The 14,186-nt window shown below is 48.4% G+C and overlaps 1 protein-coding gene across 22 annotated transcripts in view; it reads left to right on the top strand.

Annotated features, from left to right (window-relative positions):
• Positions 1-14,186, top strand: part of DYSF (dysferlin) — a 219,261-nt gene that overhangs the window by 72,415 nt on the left and 132,660 nt on the right. For all 22 annotated transcript variants that reach the window (XM_070476375.1, XM_070476369.1, XM_070476392.1 and 19 more), the window contains 4 exons: positions 1,102-1,205; positions 9,209-9,277; positions 9,422-9,465; positions 12,822-12,904. In XM_070476375.1, the coding sequence (XP_070332476.1) occupies positions 1,102-1,205; positions 9,209-9,277; positions 9,422-9,465; positions 12,822-12,904 (300 nt within the window). The remainder of the gene's footprint in view (positions 1-1,101; positions 1,206-9,208; positions 9,278-9,421; positions 9,466-12,821; positions 12,905-14,186) is intronic.

Genomic DNA, 14,186 nt, shown 5'->3' with positions numbered 1-14,186 from the left:
AAGCCCTTTAAATAAGTAATGGGATTAAAATACGGGTTTAGAACATTCTGCATTTGTTGGTTGAAACTATGCAGAAGTGAGGGTGGGAAGCTTCCAGAGGGGGCTGGGGAAACAGAAATGTTTGCTGTGCTCAAGGTGAAGGGGATGATGATGTTTAGTTGTCTGCAGTGTTGTTTAAATATAAATAAGAAAAGAATACATGGGTAAATAGAACATAAATATTTGCTAAATATTTGTTAACTGTTGTATTCATGTAGACAGACATCAGCTAGTATACAATTGTTAAATGTCCCCTTCTCTCATTTTTTCATTTATGTACATGAATTTGCTAGTCAGTCAGTTGTGTCTGACTCGTTGCAACCCCCTAGACTGTAGCCTGCCAAGCTCCTCTGTCCATGGAATTTTCCAGGCAAGAATACTGGAGTGGGTTGCCATTTCCTTCTCCACGGGATCTTTCCGACCCAGGGATTGAACCTGGGACTGCTGCATGGCAGACAGATTCTTTACCATCTGAGCCACCAGGGAAGCCCTTCATATACATATGTACCATTATACAGAACATATATATATACACACACATGCATATACACATCTATCATCTATAAATGCATATGTAAAAATACGTCTAATTAGTAAAACATTGGTTTGGAGCAGCATAGATTAAATTAGAAACAAAACAGAACTGACTTATCGGTTACCCTCAGGAAAATCACTGAGCTAATGGATATAAGGGAAAATGTCAGACAGGCACCAGTAATGGGGTATTATTATAACAACTTCCAATCTTTCTCTAGATTATTTATTGCTCTTAGTAATGTAGATTTCTAATCAATCAGTTAATCAGTTGAACCTGTTTAGAATGCCTTTGAAAACAGGGGGGACAGTGAACCAGCTGTTTGGAGCTGGGCAAAGGAGCAGCACAGAAGCTTCAGGAGCTGCTGTTTGGAGATGGCCCTCCTCCCCAGAACCCTGGGCTGAGGGGTCCATGGCCTCTCTCCTGGGGAAGACCTCTCCCCCGGACTCTCGGGAGACACAAGTGGGAAGTGGGGGTTTTGAAGATGGAGAGCGGGCAGGCAGTGATCAGCATGTCTTTCTCCTCAGTGGACGATGCCGTGATGGACAACGTGAGGCAGATCTTTGGCTTTGACAGTAACAAGAAGAACTTGGTGGATCCCTTTGTGGAAGTCAGCTTCGCAGGGAAAATGGTAAGAAGCAAGTAAACGAGGACTTGTGGGAGGGTGACACCTGGCGTCTCTGTGGATGGGCGCTGGGCACTGCCTGTCATGCAGCACAGAGCGAGGGGTGCACAGGACCTGCCATCGGGGGCTGTCCCCAGGGGGTGCGTGGGGGCCCTGATCACGGGACACGGGCTGAGACACGCAGGCCCAGCTCTCTGGGGCTGCCATGCACACACACAGGTCTGCCCACGTGTGTGAGGCAGACAGACAGGTGTGGATGGACACGGAGAGGACATATGGATGGTGGATAGAGACAGGAATATTTGGGGGAAAATTAAGCAATAGTAAGTAAAGCAAACCAGATGTGAAGGCACAATGATAAGGAAACAACAACAAAATGCAGTAAAACCATAAAGATTATTTTTAGAAAGCTGTGCCAGGAGTTGAGTGGAGTAAGGCCACTCTGATGGGGGTCCTGGAGATCACATACCTCTCTTCCTTCCTGCCCAGCGCGGGGCTGTGGCTCCTGTCCCTCTTGACTTCTGCCTGCGACTCTTTCCTCCATTGCACTTCAGGGCCTGCTTTGCCCACCCTCCAGGTTCTCCCTGACAGCCTCGGCGGCTCCCAGGCTTCAGTCATCGCCACTCGCAGAGGAATCCACAGTTGTGTTTAACTCCGAGCCTTCCCTTCGGCTCCAGAACTACCTGTACCTTTGCACATCTCCATGTGCTGCCCACACCCTCCTGCTCGCCCTGTGAAGGAGTCATTTTCTGCTTCTACCTCCCCACTTCCAGAAACTACCGTCTTTACCAGTATCACCATCAACGGCAGAAAACGCGGGCCTGCCTTGATTCTTCCCTCTTTTTTGACCTGCCTACATAAAGATCCCGCTGCTAGCTTTTGCCTTTAAAAATCCCGAGGTCTGTTCCTCTCTCCATGCCCCTAGCCACTGTCATCTCTCCCCGGGGCCACACAACATCCTTGCGTCTGTTCTCTCGTCCGGGTTCTCGCCGTAGAAATCCACCAGCATGTTTAGTGTAAAAGACAGCCCTGTCTGTCAAATGAAGTTCAAACCATATAACCTGGTTGACCAGAGCTCTCCCAGCCGAACTTGCTGGCCCCATCTCCACGGCCAATGTTAGCTTGTACAGTCTTTGTGCGAGTGCGGAGCCTCGCGCCCCCTCCTGGGCGGACGCGGCCCTGCAGCCCGCGCGGAGGGCGGAGTTGAGCGGGTTTCAGCGCCCCTGGCTCGCTCGCCCGCTCAGCTTTGGGTACGAACCGCACAGCCCGCGCGTGCCCGTGTGTCTTCTCTTCTGCCCTGCGGTCACGCCTCTAGTCTTTCCCCGGGCCTGTGCACTCCTGGCTCCTTCCTGGCCTTCCTCCTCACAAAATGTGCTGCATCGTTCAAGATCCAGCTTCCGTCACCCCCACAGGCTTGCTGTGTTAATTCAGCCCTCGGGGCTCTATGCGGCCTTAGGCACTGCTCTCTTTAAGTCCGTTTTCCAATGCTTTAGGTTGTTCGTTAGCATCTGTTCCTCGGGAAATAGCCCGATCGCGTTTACTCGTAACCTCAGAGCAGAGACTGTGGTGGAAATACTGGAAATGGGGGAGAATGACATATCCGGAGGGCTCGGCCTCCTCCCCGGCTCCCGGAACCCGACTCTGCTGAGGCGCCTCTGACCCAGGGAGTCAGCAGGGTGGGGTCGCGCCCTCCCGGGTCCCACCTTTGGAAACGGGCGGGCGGGCGGAGCAGAAGGGCTGAGAACCAAGCTGAGTGGACCGAGGGTTCGCGCCTGCAGCCAGCTGCGCTTTGCTCCGGAGGCAGAGGCAGGGAGGGGGCAGACAGGCAGGCATTGTAGAACAGTTAGGGGAGCGTTTACAAGCTTAACAACAAACGCTAAAGGCGAGGGTGATGATGGAGGTCGTCCTATTCACACAGCACTTTGCAGTCTTCCTTTTCACTTAATCTATTCTTAGATTCATTTTGGAAATAAGAAGGGTCTGCCTGCCCATCCCACCAACAAAGGACCCTTGAGGTCAGGGGACCAATTGCTGAGGTCCAGGTTGATTTCAGAACAGAGAAAGGCCTTGGATAAGCTTATTTCCTCTGCCTGCTACCTGATACCACCTCCACTCACCGCCCCTATTTTGTTTTCTTTCTTTCTTCTTTTATTATTGATGCACATGTTTATTAAGGAATTTTGAAAACTACAGAAAAAAGTAAATAACATTACCCGTAAGGCATCATACAAAATTTGTTTGGTGTTTATCTGTCTAGCTTTTAATTTTACTATGTATCAATATTAGATGCTTTATTGAAGCATTTTTAAATTATTTAAAAACACAAAATTTGAGAGGACTGTTCAATGAACATTTATTTACCCACTGTTACGGCCTCCACTTAGATGAAACAATTGTGAGTGTTATGCTGCATGTACTTTCTCTCCATGTAAATGGATACCGCGGAATCGTGTCCGACTCTTTGCGACCCCATGAACAGTAGCCTGCCCCAGGCTCCTCCGTCCATGGGATTTTCTAGGCAAGAGTATTGGAGTGGGTTGCCATTTTTTCTTCTTCAGGGAATCTTCCCGACCCAGGGATCGAACCCAGGTCTCCCACATTGATAGACAGACGCTTTACCGTCTGAGCCACCAGGGAAATCCAACTGAATTACTTGAAAGGTAGTTACACACTTCGCCTCTAAAGGCTTCAGCATACATCTCCTGAGAAAAAGAAAATTCTTTGTAACCACAATACTATTATCACATCTAGGAAATTAGCAGTTATTTTCTACTCTTGTCAGACATTGGCTTGTATAAATATCTTTGATTATCCCCCAAATGTCTTTCAGAGCTAGTTTAATTTTGTTCCAGTCTAAGACCCAACTGGAATTTATGCTCTGCTTTGGTCTCTTCTGTAACAACCTCACTCTCATCTCCCTTCCCATTTTCTCAGCCCATGAGATTGCATCTTTGAAGAGCACAGGCCATTTGTCCATGTCTTGGGTTTGTCCCACCATTTCCTCCTGGTGTTGCTTGTTTTTCTGGCCCCTGTATTTCGAAGTTAGGTCTCAAGACCAGATTAAATTCAAATGAACTATTTTGGCAGGAACACATCATAGGTGATGTTTCATACATTATATTTGCATCACAACAGGAAACAAATAGTCAGCATGTCCCATCACTGGTTACTTGGTTAAGGTGGTGTCTCCAGGTCTCTCCCTTATCAAAGCACACAGTCTGCTTTGTACTTTGCAGGTAATCTGTGGGCACAATCTCAGTTTGCTGATATCCTGTTTCTCAACAACCTCTTACCTAATGGTCCAGGTAGCCATTGACCTCCTTGCCTGAATGAGTCATTCACTGGGGATTGCAGAGGGATGATTCCTTCATTATCATTCCTTCACTCTTTAATTAGCTTTTTATTTTTTTTTTTTGTAAAGAAGAGCTTCTCCTCCCTTTTTCCCCTTTGAGTATTAATATGCTCCTTCATACTTATAATTCAGTGTGTTAAAGTCAGTCACTATGGTGCTGGATACATGAACACTCCTGCCTTTGAGCTGCTTCTCCAACCCAGGCTAATGCAGGGCTCATGGGAAATGTCTGTGGGAGAGGTAACACAAATCTTAAACTCATTCACACTGGGCTATAAATGCTCACTGTGGGTCTTACACGAGAGCAGTTTTGGTTTGGGCTTTGGGTCAGAGTGTGATGCCCTCCCTGTACCTGGCCTTAGGAGGGACTGTGATGGGATGAATGAAGGCAGGAAGGAAGCAGGCAGTTTGGCTGGACACTTACTCCAAGGACCAGAATTAGTTTTCCCAACTTGAGAGATAGGAAAGTCATGTCTCAAGACATGTGTTTTTATTCCACATTCCCAACATAGGGGGGTACTGTGATGATGACTAGAACCACGACTGACCTGCCTTCAGTTCAGTGGCTTTCCTTGAAGCTGAATCTCAGCGCTCTGAGGCTCCTCGCTGCACCTGGTTCCTTGCAGCCCCTTCACCTCTCTAGGTCTTTTTCTGTTCTGAGGTGTCCTTGGCTGTCCCTGGGGATTTTTCTAGGAAGGTACAGATATTTGGGGGTGGGGGGGTGGTGGTGATGGAGGTGGGGGACCTGGCCAAGGCAAGGGAATAGGTAAAGCTGATTGGTGTGGTCCCTAGGCCTCTGTGTCCTCCACTGTCTGCCCCAGCCACATCATCAGGGTTTCCCCTACTCTCTCTGCTACCCTTATCACCTGTCTCATCCTACCTGTCCCTCTGTTTGGCCTGGTGTATCACATTTTCTCATTACATCCAATTCTGAATTGTCCTGGGGATTTGTTCTCTGTGTCACCCTAGCCTGGCCCTCTTTGCATTTCCTCTTATGAACACTTGGTGTCACTATTATCTAAGCCGTGAACCATACCTGATTCGGCCATGCTACTGAGGGGCTAGAAGGGTGTGTGTGTGCATGCTCTCACGCACATATCACACTTCTTCATGGTATGGGGAAAAGACAGGGCAGGTACTTGGAAGGCAGAATGGGAGGTTTTAAAGCAACTTTTCTTGTTTTCAAGAATAAAATTTATTGATTGTAAAAAAAATCAGAGAAAAGCAATGAAAATGAAAAATGATTACTCATATTTATGTACTGTGCACCACCTTGGCGATAACCACTATTCACATTTGTGTATATCTCCTGCTGCATGCTTTCCTCAATGTAGCTCTCATTCCTTCCATCTGTCACACCAGCCCCTCTCCCCATTCATTCCCCTCACCAATCTGCCCCACTGGAAAAAAAATTGGATTCACAATACAGTTGGATTCAGCATACAGTCTGTCTCCATTATTCACAGATTCTGTATTTGTAGATTTGCCTACTTGCTAAAATTTATTTGTAATCCCCAAGTCAATCCTTATAGTGCTTTGGTCATTATTTGCAAAACTCCGGACAGCTTGATGCAGCTGAGGTGTGTGCTGCCAGCTGAGCCGGAGCGCTGTGCTTCCTTTCTTGTTTCAGCGCTCATCCTGTAATGTGTTTCTTCCTGGTCTATTTGGTGTCATTTTTTTTTTTTTTTTGCATTTTTGGGGTGTTCTTTTTGCTGGTGATTTCAGTGCTTACAGTGGCTCCCAAGTGTAGTGCTGAAATGTTGCTTAGCGTTTCTCAGAGTAAGGAGATTGTGAGGTGCCTTATGGAGAAAGTATGTATTGGTAAGTTTTGTTCAGGCATGAGTTAAAGTGCTGTTGGCTGTGAGTTCAGTGTTAATAAACCCACAGTATATTGATATAAAGAGAAAGGTGTCTTGAAACAGAAACAGACATAAAACAAAGTTACTGGTCAGTTGACAAAAAAATGTTGTGCCAGAGGCTTGCAGGCCCCTAAGCCTGTGTTTCCCTTGGGAGCAATGCTTCAGTATCCACTAGCTTGTGTTCTTGGTCACTTACAGAATGTGTAACTACTGCCAGAATAAGTCAACTCTAACTATGTGGTTTGGTAAACTGCTTTTGTTGTCTAACATTTCCTTAGGTTATTAAATAGTCTTTGAAATAAATTTTTGCTATCTGCATAATATTTCATTAAACAAATATAATAGGACATTTAAACTATTTTTGGATTTCTTTTTTTGGGCGGATTTTCCTCTTTCATGAACAACTCTGTGAGGAACATCAGAGTATAGGAATCTTTGTCCACACTCTGCTTTTTCATAGGGAAGTTTCTAGAACCAGGTCAGAGGGCATGCTCATTTTTGAGTATTTGATACAGATGGCCAGATGGCCTTCTATCGTGAAGGGAAGGAGAGTAAAAAAAAAAAGGCACAGGTAAGAGGAGGAGGAGGGGGGAGCTTGGTGCTGCCTTGCCTAGGTGTGGGGAGAGGAGTGGGGGGTGGGAAGGCTTCTGGGTACTTCTAGGGCCAGAGGTCGTGCTGGCCTGTGGTGTGGCGGGGTACCTGCTATTCAGGCTCCAGCGCACGCGTCTTGGTGGCTGTCTCAGAGGGAACCTCCAAGGGCAGACAGGTGGAAGTGCTTGCTGGGGAGAAGGCCTGTGGCTCCCCAGGGTCAGGGCTTGGGGAGGGCGGGGACCACCTGTGCCTCTCATCCAGGGAGCTGAGGAGCAAGGTTGGCAGGGTCTGTCTGCTGTGTCTGATGAGAAAGTCTTCCATTTCTTTCTGTCTTTTGTTATTTCCAAGTTTTGTTCATCTAAGTTTTGAATTAGGTAATACATTTGTTATGTACATCATATTCATTTATCATCTATCATGAAAACCCTACCTCTCACCCTGCACCTGTCCAGCCATCCTCCGGTCATCTCCTCCCTTGCACAGGAAATCATTGTTAGTTTCTTTTGCATCATTCCGGCTTCATTATGTACATGCCACATGTCTGACCGTAAATTCTTACCTTTACTCCTTTAACACACATGGTTGCACATTATACTTACTGCTTTGCACCTTGGTTTTTTTTCCACTTCATAATACACCTCAAAAGTTGTTTCATACCATAGAGTGGTCCTCATTCTTCCAGAGCTGCATAGTGCTCCATTCTGTGGACAGACTGTACTTTATCCAACCTGTCCCCTGTCGGTGGACACGTGGGTTGTTCCAGGCCCTCCCTAATTGGAGTCATGCTGCAGAGAATAATCTCAGACACATGTTATTCTGCACATGTGCAAGTATTTCTGTAGGATAATGTCTAGAGGCAGAACTGGTAGGTCACAGGGCATCTGCATTTTTAATTTTGAAAGGGAGTGGCCAATTGCCCTTTGGAGAGGTTGAGTTGTTCTCTCCCCACCAACAGAATCTGAGCGAGCAGTTTCCCGTCGCCTTGCCAAGACAGGGCTGACAGGCTTTAGAGGTTTTTATGACTCTGATAGATGAGACACGGTATCTCATTCGTTTTGTTTGTGTTTCTTCAATTCTGAGGGAGATGGCACATCATTCTGTGTGCTTTTACAGCCCTTGGTGTACCCACTCCTGAGAACTGTGAGTCCCACTCTGCCTTTTGTTCCATCTGATTGTTGGTTTCTCTTCTTCCCTTACTCCTTTCTTTGCTCACACAAGGGCCAAATCCTGGCACCCATCCCTACCCCAGACTTTGCCTGGGCCTTCTCACAGGGAGGAGGGGACGATGGGCATGGGGCCGATACTGGCTGGACCAGGGATGAAGAAAGAGTCCTGGCCCCTGGGGAAGCCACACTCTCATTTGATGGAGTCTTGTCAGTTGCTCACTAGAGGAGGTTATTATGTAAATGCTTCGCGCAATCAGGGCCCACAGTCAGTGCTCTGAGGAAGGCTGCTCCTTATTTCCATGTGTAGGACACACACCTTCCAGCATCTGAAACAGAGCCTTCGCCCACTGCCCTGCGTGGGGACAGGATGCCCTGGGCTGGCATCGATGCCTCCTTGGGGACTCCCAGGGCAGAGCTGCTGGGTTGGATCCAGTTCTCACCTCTGCTAGCTTTCTTGTTGTGGAAAGCCCAGTCTTTCGAGCAGGGCTGATGGGAGGCAAACTGTGGCCTGTGAGGTTTGTATCTTAGCTGAATTTTCACCTTCCTCTCAGAACACTGGTGTGTGGCCCCCTGCCCAGCCGCTCGGCCTCCTATTCCTCTCCCCCTCCCTGCGCTCACAGCCTTCCGAAGGGGCAGGTGATGTGGGCTAATGGGCAAAGGGGATTGCCTCAGATGCTAAGACTCCTGGGAAAGCTGGTCGGGACTCAAGGGTTGCTGCCATACTTAGGGTCATGGCCATAATGGGAGGGAAGGGAAGGGAACTTCCAGCCAGAGGTATGAGATAAGGGAGACGGTTGTGACTTTCAAATTATCTGTCTCTCCCTCCATGCCCCCGTGGGTCTGACCTACCATTGAGCCTTAACTCTGGGAAGGTTCCTGGTGTCCGAGCCCACTGTGTCAGGTTCCATGGCCCCCAGAGCCTTCTGCCCAGCCCGAAAGGTGGTCAGCGTGGCCGACAATGGCAGCTGGTTGGTGTGGTGGTCCCCAGGGGTACCCAGAGTCCCCTCAAAGCTCCATTCACCCAGCCTCTGTGTCTTCTAGCTCTGCAGCAAGATCCTGGAGAAGACAGCCAATCCTCAGTGGAACCAGAGCGTCACACTGCCTGCCATGGTGAGCCTCACCTCCACGAGCCAGGGCTCCCAGCCTCCCACTCCCAGGAGGCCCGGGCTCCCAGCCTTCCCGGCTCCCACTTGCACCCCAGACTTCCACTTCTGCAGAAGGACTCCACCCCAACACCTCTCTCTTCCCTCTTAGTTTCCCTCCATGTGTGAGAAAATGAGGATTCGCGTCATAGACTGGTGAGTCCTGCGTCTGGGGATCTTTAGAGGTGGCTGTGGTCAGGGGTCCCTGGGTCCTGCGGTTTCCTTTCGTTCAGTCTGCATGCAGCAGGGGAGTCTGGTTCAGGTGAGACTTTCACGGGGAGACCGGAGAAGGAGACGGCGTGGGCTGTTGGGAAGCTTACTCGCAGCGGGTTGGGATGGCTCCAAGAACCAGAGATCCCTGGGGCCAGAAGGGCCCAGGGGGCCTTCCTAGGGGATGTGGGGCTTGGGGAAGTTCGAGATGAAGTCATCCCAACAAAGAGGTGGATCACAAGCAGAGGCGAGGAGGTGGGAAAGAGCAGAGTTTGCAGGAGGGTGGACTGAGGTGCCTCGAGGGTTGGTAGGATGGAGCAGATCTCCAGGCTGGCGAAGGGGCCAGGCTGCCCACGCAGGGGAGCAGCCACAGGGCCATCTTCAAAAAATTAGTATCTAACTCTTGTGAGTGTCTGTGTGCTCCAGACCCTCTGCCCGGGAAGCTCTTTACATGCCTGTCTCACCTGATGCTCAGCTCGACTCTGGGCATGGCCCGACCTTACAGACGAGGGAGCATGTCTGAATAAGTGCCCTGCCTGGGGGGACGGCTGGAAGCAGCTGAGGCCAGGCTCGAACTCAAGCCTGTGCTTAGCTGCCGGGCTGTGCGCTGAGGTGCCCTGTCCCACACCGAGGGCTGCAGGGGTCCCCACGCGCCATCTCTAGGACCTTCCCTACACCAGGCTTTCCCCAAAGAGAGAGCTGTCCTTTCTCTGCCCCCAGAAAGTCTTGGCCATGCGGTTCCCAGCGTGTTGGCCTTTGGTCTTCGGCCCATGTCACCCCCAGCCAGGAGGATAATGAGAGACTGGGGAAAACCCCCAGGCCACAGAGTCATTAAAGTGTGCGCCAGGTCCCCAGCCTGAGAGAGGACAGCTTGTGAGAATTAGAGAGGAAGGGAGCGTGAGGAGGGCCCGGAGGGAGCGGCCTCTGGGGCCCTGACCGCCGGCATGCTCTGTGGGAGGCGGTCTGGGGCGAGGAGCTCTGCGTCCACGGAGCCGTCCCTTCCCCTCGCTGCGTGCGCCCGGGGTGCAGGTCTGTGCGCGGCAGGGTGAGCGAATGCTCGCGGGCGCCGTGACCCCTGTGTTGCGGACGGGCCCTGCCCGAGTCCCTCTGAGCCCTGTGAGGCACCGGCATACTGTACAATCCAAACACATTACGGAATCTGGTGGTTGCCTCTCTGGTTTAGGTTGAAGTGGCATTTTTATTGTGAGTCTATTTTCAGACTTGCTGTATTTTCCAAAAGCAACCCCAAGCCCCAAAACCCAACTCTTGGCCAGAAATCATTCTGCTGCTGCAAGTTCCTATCCAGAAAAGGGCTTTCTTCCCAGAAAACTCAGATAAATTTGTACTTTTACCTGAATCCTAGAAATACGATATGGTCCATATGGCCTTTTTCTCTGTAACTTAATCTTCCATTCGGTTCTTAAAGAATTCTTTTCATTAAAAAACAAAACCCCCAAAACTACCGCCTCCTCCTCAAAAAAACCTGACACAAAACCTCTCTCTTTCCATCCTGTTTCCCGTCTCACCAGATTCAGGTGAGCCCAGAGGTCAGACATCCTATTTTACTCCAAGAGCTACTGGTCTTCTCTAGGGTTTGGTCGTGAAGGCCGTTTAAAAGTGTCGTCAACTGTCAATTGTCTGGTGTTGATAATCTCATTGTAGAACGTTTAAAGGACTATTTACTTCCCAGTTTCTATTAGTGTCAGTCACCAGGAAAAGTGATACAGATCTGTGCTGACAATTCACTCTTCCTAACATAGCCCCCGCCCTGATACAAAACTTTAAAGCTTACTCACCTTCCTGGAAAATACAGGGAGGAAGGGAGGGAGCAGCAAAGATCTGGTGTCTGACTGTAAGATTTAAAAGAAAAATGACATCACCATGCTCAGGTGGGTCTTTCACTGTGTAGCACCTGGATGTCGTCTCCTGAAGCCGCCTGTGGCCAAGGGACGCACAGCAGGAAGAGAGGGCTGCTGGGCTCCAAGAAAAGGGAAGATGCACATGGGGAACCTTCTGGAAGGAGATAGAGTGCCAAGACTGCCCCTCCAGTCTTGGCCCTGTGATGTTTTTGGACCGGAAACGTCTTTGCAGTGAGAGACTGTCCTGTGCATTGTAGGGTGTTTGGCTACAATCACAGTCTCTCTCTGTGGCTCCCCTCTATACCAAATATGTTTCCAGTTGCCAAATGTCCTGGGGTCAAAAATCTCTGGATTGAGAACTCTCGGCCTAGCCTGACAGGGAAGCAGCAGGTTTCTACAGGCACGGCTCTGGTTTCCCCATAAGGCATATCTTGCTCAAGTCCCACCTTTGTCATCCTGCCTACCTCAGCTTCTTCATCTAAACTGGGGCTAACTGCAGAACCTGCCTCAGAATCCTGCCTCAGGATTAAACAAGCCAAGTCCCGTGACAGTTTTAGTACAGGGTTTGGCCCTCAGGAGGTGCCCAGCAAAAGGTGCTCAGCTGTTACTATATATGGTTGTCAAGGGGGCAGGTGTGGGGCAGAGGATCGGTCTGCACAGAACGCTCAGTCCTGGAGCTTCCCCCGTGACCCCCTCTGCTGGGTAGGAGGGGAGAGGCCTTCTCTGGGGAGGCAGGACGAGTCTTGTAGACAGAAGCAGTGTGGACCTTGGTGAGAGCACTGGGCCTGGAGTCAGGATACCAGTTTCTGTCCTGGCTCCTCACCTCCCTCCCAGGCTGACCTTGGGCAAGGACTTTGCGGCTCTGAGCCTCTTTCCTTCCATCTGTGCAGTAGAGATTTAATAAAAATACCTATTCCCCAAAGCCATTGTAGGATCCTTGGCGATCAAGGAAGCTAAAAGTGCTTTGTCACATACACAGTCAGATACAAAAAAGAGCTATGTATTAGCTACCCTAAGTTAATTAAGACTGTGGGCTTCCTTGGAGAGAGAGTTTCTTCCTGGTCACCTGAGTTTTCTCCTTGGTCTGGTATGTCTTAGCTCTCAGAGCCTTGCTCTCTCTGGGCCTGGGGTCTGGCTCCCCGAGCGGCCTCCGGCTCCCTGCACTGCCTCCTGCCTCAGGCCTCCTCCCTTTCAACCTGCAGCCGTGCCCACAGACCTCCAGCTTGGCTGTTGGGACGCTGATGGGCTGGGTCCCCCCCAGAGGAGTCTTGAGTAACACTTTCTTTCCAGTCTCTTTTCCCCAAACATTATTAGGCCTCCATAACATCCCTAATGTGAAGACTGGGACCCCTAATGGTGCATAACTCCGGCCTTTTCCTCCCTGGGTGGGCTGTGGCCTGCAAATCCCGCCCTTGCTCAGGCCCTTTCTGCCCCTTGCTCTAGGGACCGCCTCACCCACAATGATATTGTGGCCACCACCTACCTGAGTATGTCGAAGATCTCTGCCTCTGGAGGCGAGATAGAAGGTAAGTGCCCGTTCTGTGCTGCCCTCTGGCCGCCCGTGCTCTCCCCTGCTCCACGCCTACTGTCTTACACCTCTAGCTTTGAGAGTTTGCAGAAAAGGGAAGTCTATAAGGTCTTCGTTGCCCATTTCCCAGGAAGAAGGGCTTTGGCCAGTGAGAGAGATGGGCTTGTGTTTAGGACTGGCCTCACCTTGGAAGGTGGGTACACCATCAAATGGTCTAGAGAGGATCCATTCCTGCAGATGATCTTGGTGTCTGTGGCCACACCATCCACCAGGTTCTATGTTGGCTGACTGTTTTCTAGCAGTTCCTATTTTGAAATGGCTTTCATTGGTCTGTTAGAAAGTAGTGCATGATCATTTTGTACAATTTAAAAGAGATAATCTGAAAGAACAATATACAAATTTCCTCACAAAATTATCCATTAGCCTCTCTTCCCAGACAAGAGGTAAATATTAATATTCTGGGACCTGTTTGTGTATACGTGTGTACATGATAAACAATGTTTTGAACAGTTTTTAATTGTTTTGACAATTGCTTTTTGTCACTAGGCAATATAACATAGACATTTATTCATGCTGTTAAATATTCTACAATATGGTGAATGTGCCATAGACCACATTAACTAAATGTTGAGTATTTAGGTGTTTTCTAATTTTTCCATGTTATAAGCAGCTAACTTGATATTGATATTGAGAGCTCGGCTTGATATTGAGAGCGGTTTTTGTAGCTGAATTTTTATGTAATTCCTGATTTTTCTTTTGCATAAATGCCTAGAAGTGGAAGTGCTGTGTCAAAAGATTTTGAAGCTTTTGGTGTATATAAAAATTGCCCTACAAAACGACTGGACTCATTTACACTCTAATCTCTCAAGCTTATTTTGCTGCATCCTTATCAACACAAAGCAAGATAATGATATTTTTAAAGAACTTTGTCAATTTATTGGGTGCATTTCATTGTTGCCTTAATTTTATTTCATTTATATCTGGTAAAGTTGACCAATGTAAATTTTAAAATATTTAATAACCATCTTACATTTACAAATTATATATTTTTTACAAATTATATATATTTATATACTTAAAAATTTAGTCTCCTGTAAATTGCCTATTCATGCTTTTGTCTACATTTTTGATGGCATGTTTGTCTTTTTCTCATTGTTTTTTAAGAGTTCTGTATGTATATGGAGGTTAACTTTCTCTTGTCATCTATGTTGTAAATAATTTTTGTCAATTTTATTTGATCATGTAATAGCTTTTAACTATTAAATTTAAAAATTTTACAT

This window comes from Odocoileus virginianus, chromosome 2 (genome assembly GCF_023699985.2).
Source record: "Odocoileus virginianus isolate 20LAN1187 ecotype Illinois chromosome 2, Ovbor_1.2, whole genome shotgun sequence".
NCBI classification, from domain to species: Eukaryota; Metazoa; Chordata; class Mammalia; order Artiodactyla; family Cervidae; genus Odocoileus; species Odocoileus virginianus.
This window is presented reverse-complemented; position numbering and strand designations above follow the sequence as displayed.